Source organism: Colossoma macropomum, unplaced genomic scaffold, assembly GCF_904425465.1.
Source record: "Colossoma macropomum unplaced genomic scaffold, Colossoma_macropomum, whole genome shotgun sequence".
In the NCBI taxonomy this organism is placed as follows: Eukaryota; Metazoa; Chordata; class Actinopteri; order Characiformes; family Serrasalmidae; genus Colossoma; species Colossoma macropomum.
The window spans coordinates 65,262-81,272 of NW_023494787.1; the positions used below are offsets into that span (position 1 = coordinate 65,262).

General features: G+C 38.7%; 3 protein-coding genes across 3 annotated transcripts in view; 1 reads left to right on the forward strand and 2 right to left on the reverse strand.

The window, feature by feature from the left end:
* LOC118805159 overlaps window positions 1-16,011 on the forward strand; it is a 1,027,118-nt gene that overhangs the window by 45,586 nt on the left and 965,521 nt on the right. The window lies entirely within an intron of this gene.
* On the reverse strand, window positions 3,029-3,967 carry LOC118805156 (olfactory receptor 6N2-like). The gene has a single exon (XM_036565771.1). The coding sequence runs from the start codon at window positions 3,965-3,967 to the stop codon at window positions 3,029-3,031; it is 939 nt and encodes a 312-aa protein (XP_036421664.1).
* On the reverse strand, window positions 11,109-12,047 carry LOC118805153 (olfactory receptor 6N2-like). Its single transcript, XM_036565767.1, has one exon. It carries the CDS (start codon window positions 12,045-12,047, stop codon window positions 11,109-11,111), a length of 939 nt encoding a protein of 312 aa, XP_036421660.1.

Below are 16,011 nucleotides of genomic sequence, written 5' to 3' on the forward strand. Positions count from 1 at the left end.
AATATACAGGCTTCACGCAAGATTATTTGCATTTCAGACAGAAAATCACTCAGTAATTTAGGATAAAAAGCCCAAAGAGGGAATTGCAAAGTAAAGCAGCGATAAATATGTACATCGGCTCATGGAGACATTTCTTTGAGTAAATGACAGAAATGACAACAGCATTAAAATAAATTATCAGTAGATAGACTGTGAGAGTCATTATAAAATAAACATCTGTATTTTTCCAACTCCACATGTCCTTCCAGAGTTAAGTATGTAATATTAAGAGAAGAATTCATGCTTTTCCTTAAAGTAATCTGTAAATCTCTGAGAAGTTCTTGGAGCAAGTACACTAGCTGTTTTGTGGTGGTCAGTCAGGCACCATGAAGATGTGGCAGTAAAGTCCATCTGTGGTGCACAAAACAACTTTGAGTCTGTTTATAAACTGGTTCCATTTACCTCAGTGTATTAGAGACTAACTGACAGATCACAAAGTCCAGCCCTCTTTCACACTTTTCTAAAGATGGCCAGCATCTAATGACTGCAAAAGTTACACACACACATTACCTAAGCCTCTTATCCTTCTGGGTCGCAGGGGGAGCCGGAGCCTGTCCCAGCAGTCTTTATGCAGAAGGCAGGATACACCCTGCTCAGGCTGCTGGTCCATCACAGGGCAGAAAGACAAACATATACATTCACACTCACACTCATGCATAGTGTCCAATTACCCTGAATGCATGTGTTTGCACTGTGGGAGGAAACCGGAGCACCCAGAGGAAACCCACACAGACACGGGGAGAACATGCAAACTCCACACAGAAAGGACCCTGGTCGCCCAGCCGGGAATCGAACCCAGGCCATTCTTGCTGTGAGGCGACAGGGCTACACACTGCAACACTCCATTGTCTAAAATAAACAAATTTTCTAAAATTTCTATTGCATACGTTCATTCGATGTGTTTGAGTGACAAGATCATGTTGTAACAACAATGAATGGACCAGTAGCACTTTCCTTTACAGATCAATAATAAGGAGGTAATGATATGCTAATATTGTGGCAACAAGTTGTACTTATCAAAAAAAATTACACAATAATTTTCTAGTTGTTCACAAACAATAACTTAGTAATTGCAATAACTAGCTGCTAATGCAAATAATAATAATAATAATAATAATAATAATAATAATAATAATAATAATAATCATAATAATAATGGTACCAAACTGTAATTACCCATAAATAAAATGTTACATTTCCAGTTGATACAAAAATTATTCATTAGCAACTATTACAGCAGAAGTGAGTAATACTACACAATTAGTTGTCATTGTAGCCTTTTTTACATTCATGGGGATAAGACAACCAGCTCATATCACACAATTTCTGCATAATCGACATATCACAGCAATTATTTTCACAACCACACCAAATATTTCTCTTTGAAAATGTGATGTACTCCCTGTTCTTTCTGTTTCTGATAAGTACTGGAATGGGGGAGATTTCTGACAGAGTCCGAGCTTGTTTTGAAAACATACTGCTGACATCATCACTGTAGCAGCATGGACCCAAAAAGTATTAATTTTCCAGATTACTCAAAGATGGGGTGACCTCTTCCCTTTCAGTGAAGCAGGGTGGGTGAAGCTCCTGCTGACAATGAGGTAGAGAGTGAAGCTCTCTTACCATTGGTTTAGGAGTTTGTCTCTTTCTTTGAGGTGCTACACGTGTTTAATAGCTCATCAATTGTTGGAAATTGGGAAATATATTCTGAAATACAGTGTAGTGTGTTTTAAATGTATATCAAACACATAAAAATACATGTCCATATAATTTTTTTCCGTATGGATGAGCTGGCTCTGGAATGTTTTTTGGGCTGTTGCCCTGGCTTCATCAATAAAGATCAGCTACCACTTGGATCCCACTTGTGGTGACTCATCTTTGTTACAGCCAGATAAAAATAAAAAATTTTAAAAAATAATAATAATAAAAAACAATGGGGTTGTTTGCATTGCCACAGCTATATCACTTTTAATCAGTGTGCAGTCTGAAACCCCAAGGCAGTTCTTATCAGGCACAGGAGATCAGGTGTTTTATTTTCTTCAATCCATTTGAAGTTTTGTTTAATATTCAATTTCATTCAAATTTGACTCTGGTTATTGATCAAGTCCTAAATCTTAAGGATCAAGATTTAATATTTGCAGTTGATTTTCCAGTTTCTTTCAGTAGAAGTATTTACTGAAGTACTTATAAATGAAAAACCAGAATTATTTTAGATGTATTTTAGAATACAACAAATGCAATTTAAATGTAACATTAAGGGTTTATATGCATTCATGATGTTGGCTACATGGTTTGGTTAGGTTATTATATATAAGCTAGGCAGGCCTTACTAACTGTGGGCAGCATCTTGGTTGATAAATTACATTTATGATTAGGGGAACATTGTGTAAACGTGAAAAAGGTATTTTCTCAGTTTTTTTTTTGTGACAAAAAAATAAAGGACATGGAGTTTACTAATTACATCAATTAAGAGGACATTATAAAAACATTTAAAGTACATATATATTCAATTTTAGTATAACAGAGGGGGCTACTGCTTTGATTTTTCGTTTTATCATACAATTTTAACAGTTAAAGGAACATAACATAATTACCATACATTTACAAATTGAAAACCAGCAACATCTTTTTTTTAAATTCCATGAATTTCCCATTCCCATAAACTTTCCGATTAATATATTATGATCACATTTTAAAACCCAAAGGGCCTAACATTCTCTTAAAAATCCTTGCAGAAATGCAGATATCCACTCAGCATCTTCAGAATGTTGCATCAATAGGAAAAAATAAATGATGTGTATAAAAAAATGCTGTACTTACAGTAGTTTTCGTCTTTTTCTAATTCCTACTGATACTACAGACTACTATCTACTACAGTGATGCTTTCAATATATTGAACAGCAAGAAAAAATACAGGTGACGAATGAAAGTAGGTCTGTCTTATCAAGGCTAAGGTATACATTTAACAGGATTCTGAAATCATGTGCCTTTAAAATGATATATGCGTCTTTCTTTTCAAAATCATTCTCTTAATCCTACTCCAAATCTCCTTCAGCTTCAGTCCATATATTATTGGATTGACTACAGGAGGAATAACCAGAATTTCAACTGACATTATCATGGAAACGATATGAGGTACACTTCCTTCTAACCTGCTATTGATAACTTCAAAACAAGATGTAATGGTGACACTGACAAAAATCAAAATGTGTGGGAAGCAGGTCTGTAGAGCTTTTCTTCTGAACTCTTTTGAGTTCTTTAAACAGACATCAAGTATTCTAACATATGAAAAGGCGATAAAGATTGCAGGTGGAAACACAGCAATGACTAAAACAAACAATCCGTAAGAATTCCTTGCAGTTGTGTCTCCACAACTCAGTTTAAGAAGTGCATTATTATTACAGTATATTCTGTTTAATTTAAATTTGCACAACTTCAGTTGATATGTTAGTATCATTCCTATACCAATTTCCAATGAGGGCACAAACCAAGAGAAAAATAAGAGCTTTTTCACAGTGGACATTTTTATAAGAGTTGCGTATTGTAATGGTTTACATATGGACACATATCTGTCATAGGCCATAGCTGCTAACAGTGTGAACTCTGATGATCCATATGTGTAAATAAAAAAGGACTGAAATGTACAGGCCTCGTAAGAGATAACCTGCGTTTCAGATAGAAAATCCTTCAGCAGTTTAGGGTAAAGAGCAGCTGTTCCAACAAGAGCATTGCAAAGTAAAGCAGCAATGAAAATGTACATTGGCTCATGAAGACGTTTGTTTCCATATATGACAGAAATAACAACAGCATTAACAAAAATAATAAATAAATAGGCCATCAGAGTAATCACAAAGTAAACATATCTGTATTTCTCCAACTCTATATGCCCTTCTAGAGTTAAGTATGTGATATTAATTGAAGAATCCATGAGTTTCCATAAAGTAGTCCATGAATCTCTAAGAACAGATTTGTGGATTAGTTCCAATAGCATTTACAAAATTATTACTAGTGGTCCATCAGGTGCCATCGAGAAGAAGCGTAAAAGTGAAGATGTTCCGTTGCTGTACAGTCATGCTGTAGTGAGGCAAACAGGTCTGCGTCCATTTATACATTTTCAATGGGTAACATATTCCTCAGTGGTTCACTGACTAACTGACAGATTGCGAAGTCCAGCCTTCATTCTCACTGTTCTAAATTTAAATTTAATTGCAAATGTATAAGAAAATTGTAGTATATTTGTTCCTTTTATGATTTAGATTTATTTTGTATATGCATGTGAAGTCAAACTTAGCAAACTTAGGTATAGCTTTTTGTGGTTTAATGGAGGTTTAAGAAATAAAAATGTAGTTAATTAGAAAATGCACTTGCTTGAGCTATATTTCAGCTAATTTAGCATTAAGACATCATGTCAAAAACTGAAAGAAAAACAAGAAAGAAACACATTTAATCTGACTGTTTCAGTTCCTACTTGAGCTTCTTTCAAAGAGAATAGGGAAATCCAGTAGATATTCAATGTGGAGCACACCTTTCAAACATAAGTCCTGTGATTTTACACCAATTCAACACAATCATATTGTACTATTATAAAACTTTCATAACACGGTTCAGAACTCTATTTGTCAGCAGTGTTGGGCAAAATACTGTGAAAAAGTAATGATGGCTGAATATTGAGCACTGTTCCAACACCTTCTGTTACAAACATAAAAAGGAACATATTCAGAATACATACAGAATACATCTTTGTGAGGCAGATGGAAAAAACTTTTTTAATTTTACTTAATTCACACTGTTCCTCACTGTTGCAGGTTGAAAGTGTCCTTCATGCACTAATTCTGTTATCACTTCACAGAAAAATTTGTTGATCATTTCAAATAAATTCCAGCTTCACGGAGACCACAACCACCACAGAATTCCAAAATTTTTCGGAGGACCCTGACAAATTCAGAGGGTTTTTGCTACAATGTTCAGTGTATTTTGATAACTCACCTGCCAGCACAGATCAAGCCAAAATATCGTTCATAGTTTCACGTCTAGCTGATAAAGCTTTAGAATGGGCTACTGCTAGCTGGGGTCACATCCACCGTCTTTCATATACTCAGTTTGTGAAGGAATTCAAGACGGTTTTCGATCACCCACACGAGGGTAAAATTACTGGTGTAATTTAATCCAAGTTACGTCAGGGCAATCGCTCAGTGGTGGAGTACTCTTTAGAATTTCGGACATTAGCGGCTAGAACAAGGCCGCTCTTTTAGTGATCTTCCAGCAGGGACTGAATCCAGAAATACTGACTGAATTAGCCAGCAAGGATGATGACCTATCACTAGATCAGTTAATTACGTTAGCCATTAAATTGGATCATCTCCTGTATCATCGCACAAGAACCAAGAACGAACAAACCAATCAAAGAACACTGTCCAGACTCAAACTCAGGTTCCAGATCAGCCTGAAGCAATGCAATGTGATTCATCACGACGCATCACCAATCAGCTGTGCCTTTACTGTGGTAAGGCTGGGCATGTAGTGCGTGAATGCAGAACGCGACTGCAACAAAGCAAGGCGCCGACCCCTGGAAAGCACGTGGAGTATACGTGCTAATGTGGTGAGTGTTCCCACAAAGGGGTGGGTTTCAAGATCAGTTTTGTTGCCTGCATCTGCATTTGTTTACCGTCATCCCCACTTTCTTGTGATTTCAGCCCTGATCGACTCCGGAGCTGAAGGCAACTTCATCAACGCCCACCTGGTGGAACAACTACAGGTCCGAGTACAGAAGCTCCCGACGGTATTGAAAGTAGCAGCACTTGATGGAGGACCAGTGGGGATGGGCACCATCTCCCGAGTCACAAAAAACCCATAGAATTGCAGACGAGTGCTGTTCACAAAGAAACGATTTCCCTGTTAGTGTTGGAACAGTCAGAGTTTGAACTGATCTTGGGCCTTCCTTGGTTAGAGAAACATAATCCTACTATCTCATGGACTGATCATACTATGACTAAGGGGTCAGATTATTGTTTCCAGTCATGTCTTCACACTCCTGTCTCCATTTCCTCCATGTCTATTGAAAGTCCCAATGCTGACGCCTCATTTGTTATTCCTCCCAAGTACTTGGACTTGAAAGAGGTGTTTAATAAACAAAAGGCCACAGAACTGCCCCCAAATAGAGACTATGATTGCTCCATTGAACTAGATGAAGACCCAGTTTTCCCCAAAGCTCGTGTCTATCCCTTAATCCAAGAGGAACAGGAAGCCCTAGATATTCACATTAAAGAGGCCCTACAGCAAGGGTTCATTTGCCCTTCCACTTCACTGATAGCTTCCAGTTTTTTCTTTATTAAAAAGAAGGATGGTGGTCTACGCCCTTGCATAGACAACAGAGCCCTTAACCCAATCTCAAAACCATACCCTTATCCACTTCCATTAGTCCCCGTATCATTAGAGCAATCACAAGGCGCTAAGTGCTTCACCAAGCTAGATCTCCGTAGTGCTTATAATCTCATTCGTATTAAGAAAGGGGATGAATGGAAGACTGCCTTTGTGAGTAATCTAACATAGGAATAGATTATGAAGATCACTGGTGGAAATACAGTGTAACGGGTTTTACGATTTTTAATATTATTATTGCTAGAACCTTATGTGAGGGTGTGAGGTAACCCGGATTTATTTGAAGTCTACAGACCAGGGCAAGAGAGAGAAACGCTCGCACCAAGGATGCTTCAGAAAAGGGAATTTATTGGCTAAATTTTAAACTACTTTTGGACTACATTCAATGATAAACAATAGAAAATAAAACAAGAAAACAAAACAAAACAAAGTGATAGTAATGAAAGACAAAATAGCTTGAGTAAGTTAGAGTGATTCATGGCTAAATGGTATGAGGCAGTGTGGTTTGGGGAGTCGCTTGGGAGAGCCTCTAGAGAATTAACCTAAGCCTGGACGGGAAGAACTATATGGCTGGATGTACCTATAAAAGTTCTCTTATTAAATAAATTGGCGTCAGGGCCCTGACTGCAAATTGATGGTTCCAGCTTACGTGGGAGTCGGGGCTGATTTCAGGAGGGGTCGTCTCAGGACGGACTCGATCGAAGGCTGGAGCTCACGCGGTGGTTCCTCTCCTCGCTGGCCGTGGATGCTGCATCTCCGTGCGGGCACGCGCCTTTCCGTCAGTGATTGGGCGGAGGCGTCTCGTGGCCATCTGACGGTGGAGCTTGGGCAGCCTTTCGATGGCCGATCTGTTCACAGATCAGTGCGTGGCTCTGGGTGCGATGCTGGGTCTCCGTGGCGTCAGAACCGCTCCCACTCCGCTGGTGAGGTTCAGGTTGCAATCAGGGTTCTGAGGCTGGTGGTACTAATTTAACTAACTACCTCTCTTTAGCAGAATCGAAAGTTTTGGATATATCCTCCCTGGCCCGACAAGAAATATCCACCTTCCTTCTCTGAGGATGGTTCAAACTTAAGGTGTGTAGGCGAACAGGCAAACAAACAAAGGTTTCAGATCTGATAATTTAGCGTCCTAATACTTCTGACCTGTCTTTCTGACCTAGGCCGGCACAAACTTAGAAACTTGTTGCGAATGCAGGAACTCTCCTAATTTTGCGGTGCACTCTGGTTTTGTTCAGCTGGAGGCCCTTCCCTTCAGGGGTGGAACCCAGGTGTTGATAGGTTCTCTCACCTAACGGGTAATTAGCTATTCCTAATTCTTGGTCCTGATTGGTGGGGGTTTCTCTGTCCTACCAGGGAACTCCCTCCTTTGTTCCTTCTAGGTTTAAAAGTTTAATTCGATTGAACAAAACAGTTTTCCGATCAATTAGGTTACTAAAATCCATAACCTACAAACCTAACATTTAGGTATCTACGTGCAGTTTCTACCCACATTATCTGAGAACAACTATGGCAAAGGCAGAAACAATCTTATAGATAATCCTTGGGTGTCTTTTCATTGCAGGAACTTCCAACACAGTAAAATCATTACTTCAAATGACTACATCAAATAAATGAGAAGAGTAAAGATATAGAAGGCTAAATAAAATAAGTGACAAGAAAACCTAGGTGCATAGTGGTCTAAAATCACTACTTTAAATGGTTATTTCGGTAACTTCAGACATTTATCCCACACATTCCTAACGTCTGACAAAGAAAGGATGAATACACTTTAAGTAACTGAGTATACAAATACAAGCATCATCACTTGTGAAATTAGATAAAGTTGATAGTCAAGCATGCATATCAATGAGTTTTCCTGGGATCCTTTGTGAGTAACCATCCTTAGGTGGTGGCGTGGTAATCCTCGTTTTCACCCCTTGGGGGTGCTGTGGGTCCATGCTTGAGATCCCTAGGGAATTTAGAAAGTTGTAACTTTGCCGTCCAAAGTCGTACAAACAAACAGTTTGGAGGGGACAAACACCTTAGAAATGTACTTTCTGTTACTTAGGATAAATTTGTCCACAGGATTTTGGAGAGCCGTGCAGCTGCATTCCAGTGAAGGGTCCTGTTTTTCTCCAGGTCAGCCTCTTGATTCAGCCGTAAATCGACTGATTTTGGGAGTTGGGGGTGATAAGTGACAGATTTACACCTCCAGCTCCAGACTCGCTGGAGCCAAAAGGCTTTTAGCTTTTGGTTGTTGATGAGTTTAAGTAAACATTCAACTTGAGGTCATGTTCCGGCCAGTGTTCGCAACAACAGCAACACTAAAAATGATCATTCCATATGAAGTCTTTACAGATGTGTCTCCACAACTCAATTTAACTACTGCACCATTATTACAGTAAATTCTGTTTATTTGGAATTTGCACAGCTTAAGTTGGTATGTTAGTATCATCCCTACACCAGTTTCACAAGAAGGCACAATCCAACAGAAAAAGAAGAGTCTTTTCACAGTGGACATTTTTACAAGAGGTGCATATCGCAATGGTTTACATATGGACACATATCTGTCGTAGGCCATAGCTGATAACAGTGCGAACTCTGATGCTCCATATGTATAAATCCAAAAGGCCTGAAACAGACAGGCTCCATGAGAGATAACTTGTTTTTCAGACAGAAAATCACTCAGTACTTTAGGATAAAAGGCAGCTGTTCCAACAAGAGAATTGCAAAGTTAAGCAGCAATGAATATGTACATCGGCTCATGGAGACGTTTGTCTGTGTAAATGATAGAAATGACAGCATTAAAACAAATGATCAATATGTAAACTGTGAGAGTAATTAGAAAGTAGAAATATCTGTATTTCTCCAACTCCACATGCCCTTCTGGAGTTAAATATGGAATATTAGTAGAACAATCCATGATTTTCCTTTTAAGTAATCCTTAACTCTCAAAAAACAAAACTTGTTTATGGATAGTCTGATAGTGATCACTACTTTTTTATATTTGTAAATAAGGCAACATCAAAATAACCATAAAGATGCACTGTTGCTGTACTGTCATGAAGTGGTGAGGAAAACGGCTTTGCGTCCATTTATGCATTCGCAAATGGTGACATATTCCTCACAGACTTGTGGTTCACAGATTTACTGAATAGCCCCTGCTTGACACTATTTTAAATGTATACAATGACTTTTACAATACAAGTATATAAAACCATTATCATCTGTAACCACCTAGTCTTTAACCTTAGACAGGGTCGCGGTGTGTGTGTATATATATATATATATATATATATATATATATATATATATATATATATATATATATATATATATATGTGTGTGTGTGTGTGTGTGTGTGTAATATTTTCACATACATTTTAAAATATATTTGGTTAATATGGAAATATATTCTGAAATACAGTGTAGTGTTTGGAATGTATTTCGGCACTGACTGCAGTGTGTTTTAAATGTATATCAAATACATAAAAATACATGTCCATATAATTTTTCCGTATGGATGAGCTGGCTCTGGAATGTTTTGGGCTGTTGCCCTGGCTTCATCAATAAAGATCAGCTACCACTTGGATCCCACTTGTGGTGACTCATCTTTGTTACAGCCAGATAATAATAAAATAATAAAAAAATAATAATAATGAAAAACAATGGGGTTGTTTGCATTGCCACAGCTATATCACTTTTAATCAGTGTGCAGTCTGAAACCCCAAGGCAGTTCTGATCAGGCACAGGAGATCAGGTGTTTTATTTTCTTCAATCCATTTGAAGTTTTGTTTAATATTCACTTCATTCAAATTTGACTCTGGTTATTGATCAAGTCCTAAATCTTAAGGATCAAGATTTAATATTTGCAGTTGATTTTCCAGTTTCTTTCAGTAGAAGTATTTACTGAAGTACTTATAAATGAAAAACCAGAATTATTTTAGATGTATTTTAGAATACAACAAATGCAATTTAAATGTAACATTAAGGGTTTATATGCATTCATGATGTTGGCTACATGGTTTGGTTAGGTTATTATATATAAGCTAGGCAGGCCTTACTAACTGTGGGCAGCATCTTGTTGATAAATTACATTTATGATTAGGGGAACATTGTGTAAATGTTTTTTTTATTATGAGACATAAAATATAAAGGACATGGAGTTTACTAATTACATCAATTAAGAGGACATTATAAAAACATTTGAAGTACATATATATATATATTCAATTTTAGTATTACAGAGGGGGCTACTGCTTTGATTTTTCGTTTTATCATACAATTTTAACAGTTAAAGGAACATAACATAATTACCATACATTTACAAATTGAAAACCAGCAACATCTTTTTTTTAAATTCCATGAATTTCCCATTCCCATAAACTTTCCGATTAATATATTATGATCACATTTTAAAACCCAAAGGGCCTAACATTCTCTTAAAAATCCTTGCAGAAATGCAGATATCCACTCAGCATCTTCAGAATGTTGCATCAATAGGAAAAAATAAATGATGTGTATAAAAAAATGCTGTACTTACAGTAGTTTTCGTCTTTTTCTAATTCCTACTGATACTACAGACTACTATCTACTACAGTGATGCTTTCAATATATTGAACAGCAAGAAAAAATACAGGTGACGAATGAAAGTAGGTCTGTCTTATCAAGGCTAAGGTATACATTTAACAGGATTCTGAAATCATGTGCCTTTAAAATGATATATGCGTCTTTCTTTTCAAAATCATTCTCTTAATCCTACTCCAAATCTCCTTCAGCTTCAGTCCATATATTATTGGATTGACTACAGGAGGAATAACCAGAATTTCAACTGACATTATCATGGAAACGATATGAGGTACACTTCCTTCTAACCTGCTATTGATAACTTCAAAACAAGATGTAATGGTGACACTGACAAAAATGAAAAGGTGTGGGAAGCAGGTCTGTAGAGCTTTTCTTCTGAACTCTTTTGAGTTCTTTAAACAGACATCAAGTATTCTAACATATGAAAAGGCGATAAAGATTGCAGGTGGAAACACAGCAATGACTAAAACAAACAATCCGTAAGAATTCCTTGCAGTTGTGTCTCCACAACTCAGTTTAAGAAGTCCATTACTATTACAGTATATTCTGTTTAATTTAAATTTGCACAACTTCAGCTGACGTGTTAGTATGAACGCAATACCCATTTCCAATGAGGGCACAAACCAAGAGAAAAATAAGAGCTTTTTCACAGTGGACATTCTTACAAGAGTTGCGTATTGTAATGGTTTACATATGGACACATATCTGTCATAGGCCATAGCTGCTAACAGTGTGAACTCTGATGATCCATATGTGTAAATAAAAAAGGACTGAAATGTACAGGCCTCGTAAGAGATAACCTGCGTTTCAGATAGAAAATCCTTCAGCAGTTTAGGGTAAAGAGCAGCTGTTCCAACAAGAGCATTGCAAAGTAAAGCAGCAATGAAAATGTACATTGGCTCATGAAGACGTTTGTTTCCATATATGACAGAAATAACAACAGCATTAACAAAAATAATAAATAAATAGGCCATCAGAGTAATCACAAAGTAAACATATCTGTATTTCTCCAACTCTATATGCCCTTCTAGAGTTAAGTATGTGATATTAATTGAAGAATCCATGAGTTTCCATAAAGTAGTCCATGAATCTCTAAGAACAGATTTGTGGATTAGTTCCAATAGCATTTACAAAATTATTACTAGTGGTCCATCAGGTGCCATCGAGAAGAAGCGTAAAAGTGAAGATGTTCCGTTGCTGTACAGTCATGCTGTAGTGAGGCAAACAGGTCTGCGTCCATTTATACATTTTCAATGGGTAACATATTCCTCAGTGGTTCACTGACTAACTGACAGATTGCGAAGTCCAGCCTTCATTCTCACTGTTCTAAATTTAAATTTAATTGCAAATGTATAAGAAAATTGTAGTATATTTGTTCCTTTTATGATTTAGATTTATTTTGTATATGCATGTGAAGTCAAACTTAGCAAACTTAGGTATAGCTTTTTGTGGTTTAATGGAGGTTTAAGAAATAAAAATGTAGTTAATTAGAAAATGCACTTGCTTGAGCTATATTTCAGCTAATTTAGCATTAAGACATCATGTCAAAAACTGAAAGAAAAACAAGAAAGAAACACATTTAATCTGACTGTTTCAGTTCCTACTTGAGCTTCTTTCAAAGAGAATAGGGAAATCCAGTAGATATTCAATGTGGAGCACACCTTTCAAACATAAGTCCTGTGATTTTACACCAATTCAACACAATCATATTGTACTATTATAAAACTTTCATAACACGGTTCAGAACTCTATTTGTCAGCAGTGTTGGGCAAAATACTGTGAAAAAGTAATGATGGCTGAATATTGAGCACTGTTCCAACACCTTCTGTTACAAACATAAAAAGGAACATATTCAGAATACATACAGAATACATCTTTGTGAGGCAGATGGAAAAAACTTTTTTAATTTTACTTAATTCACACTGTTCCTCACTGTTGCAGGTTGAAAGTGTCCTTCATGCACTAATTCTGTTATCACTTCACAGAAAAATTTGTTGATCATTTCAAATAAATTCCACACATTCTCAACATTTTTGTCTCTCGCTGCTGGCCTTAATCCCCTGAGCAGTACAGTACATCACTGGTGCTTAAACTTTTCACTCACAAACTGGTCCACTCCTGAGGGGATTATTAGATTCATCATCCTCAAAACAGCTCAGTAAAACTGAGATCAATAACTGATCACATTGATTTATCAGTCTACTCAGGCTTTAGCAGAGCTCAGAGCTGAGATTAATAACAGAATGGGAAAAAAGACAGAAACATTCTAAGGAATACTAGATCATTGTGTTCAAACAAAGAAGGTAGTTTGATACAAAGGAAACAAGCAAACTAACACAAAAACACTTCCAAATGAGGGAATACAAGCTGCAAGTATCATTCTCCTTTGTTAAACTCACACAAACCTTATTTTGTTATTTTATTAGATCTTATTTTTTAGCTGTCTTTTTTGGAATGGCTTTTATTTTATTTTGCTGTGGTTCTCTTCTTTTATTTTTGTTTGGTGTGTCTTCTCTTTTCACAATTGGTTCTCTGTTCTTTTCTTTTTCTTCTTTCTTTCTGTTCTCTAATATCATACCAGTCACCCCTCTACAAAGGCATGATGCTGAGTGCTGTTTGCTGCTGTCTTAAGTACAGCCCTCAGCTGATGAGCCTAGTTAGGAGCCTAGTTAGCCTGATTAACCCAGGGAAATCTGGGTTCTGGATTCTAGGTTCCGGTTCAGGCGGCGCAGCGGGTAGCTGCAGTGGCCACTTCGGGAACAGCAAAACGGTGCTTTTTTTGGTGTTTTTGTCTACTATCTGTTGTGTAACCAGACCAAAACTATATATCATGACTGCGTCAACCAGCACCAGCGTCTACCATCGCCAAAGCCTGCTACAGCTGAGAAATCAGCCACAATCTCAATCTCTGCTTCCAAACGAACTGCGGGAAGAGCTGCGTGAGCTAGGCCTGCTAAGATCCACGGCGCTGCGTGAGCCTGCTGGCCGAAAGCGATGCGCAAGAAGGCGGAAGCGAGGCAAGCGAGGCGGGGTGCACGCTAGGCTAATGGCTAACCCCAGACAACCAGCCGTTCCATCGCTTCTTCTCTCAAAGGTTTGTCTCCAGAAGTCTCAAGTGTCCTGCCTCAATGACTACCATCCCATTGCACTCACTCCAATCATCATAAAGTGCTTTGAGAGGCTTGTCATGAGACGCATTAAAGTCCAGCTTCCTCCTTCACTGGACCCACTGCAATTTGCATATCGCCCCAACCGCTCAACAGACGACGCCATCTCCACCACACTCCACCTGGCTCTCACCCAATTGGACAATAAAGACACTTATGTCAGAATGCTGTTCATAGACTTCAGTTCAGCATTCAACACCATCATCCCTCAGCAGCTGATTGGAAAACTGAGCCTGTTGGGCCTGAACACCTCCCTCTGTAACTGGGTCCTGGAGAGACCTCAGTTAGTCAAGATAGGTAATAACATCTCCAGCACCACCATACTGAGCACCGGCACCCCCCAGGGCTGTGTGCTCAGTCCGCTGCTGTTTACCCTGCTGACTCATGACTGTACTGCAAAGTACAGCTCAAATCACATCATCAAGTTTGCTGATGACACGACTGTGGTGGGTCTGATCAACAAGAATGATGAGTCAGCGTACAGAGAGGAGGTGCAGCAGCTAACAGACTGGTGCAAAACCAACAACCTATCTCTGAATGTTGACAAAACTAAGGAGATGGTTGTTGACTTCAGAAGAGTGCGGGGTGACCACCGCCCACTGAACATCACTGGCTCCGCTGTGGAAATCGTCCAGAGCACCAAGTTCCTCGGCGTCCACATCACAGAGAACCTCACCTGGTCACTCAACACCAACTCCATAGCCAAGAGAGCCCAGCAGCGCCTCTATTTCCTACAGAGATTGAAGAAAGTTCATCTCCCTCCTCCCATCCTCACCATGTTCTACAGGGGGACTTTGGAGAGCATTCTGAGCAGCTGCATCATCGCCTGGTTTGGGAATTGCCCCGCCTCCGACCGCAAGACCCTACAGCGCATAGCGAGGACAGCTGAGAGGATCATCGGGGTCTCTCTCCCCTCCATCATGGACATCTACACCACATGCTGCAACCCCATCTACCCTCACACAGACTTTTTTTCACTGCTGCCGTCTCTCAGAAGGTACCGGAGCATCCGTGCCATCACTGCCAGACTCTGCAACAGCTTTGTCCCTCAAGCAATCAGGTTTTTAAACTCACAAGGACTGAACTAACACACACACACACACACACACACACACTCATACACACCTCTTTTGATGCTCTACTTGCACTATCTATCTGGAACATTGCTGCCAATACTGTGTTTACACTGTTTACTACCTCAGTAACTGTTTTACTACCTCAGTAATTGTAATTGTTTACTACCCCAGGAACTGCTGTGTATATGTATGTTATCTGACGTAACTTACAGATCACATCACATTAAATATCTCTGCACCTTATTCCACTACCTCATGTCGAGAAATCTGTGCTGTATCGGTGCTGCACTGTCCAGTCTGTTTACTGTGTCTAATGTCTGTTTAATTTATTGTATTTATTGTATTGTTTTCTAGCTTAATTTTTGTTTGCACACTGTCTGCACGTTCGCACTTTGTAATTTTGTACTTTTTGTTCCTTGTTGCACCTTGTTCCTGGAGGAATGTAATTTCGTTCAACTGTGTACTTGTACATAGATGGAATGACAATAAAAGCCTTTTGACTCTTGACTCTTGACTTGACCCTGAAAAGTGGAGTTTCCACAGCCAATGGCTCTACTCCTCCCTGAAAGCCACCTATGCCTTCTGCTCCTGCCAGCAGTGTGGACCAATTCCCTACAGCACCCCAAACCACATCCAAACTGGCTGCCTGCCTATGCTGGAACTCCCTAATGAGTTCCAGATCCAAAATGTGATGAGCCAGAAACCAATGAGCACTCCTCTGGCCCATAGCCCTCCCAGTCCACCAGGTAATGGGTGCTGCTCTACACTTGGCAAGAGACAAGCAG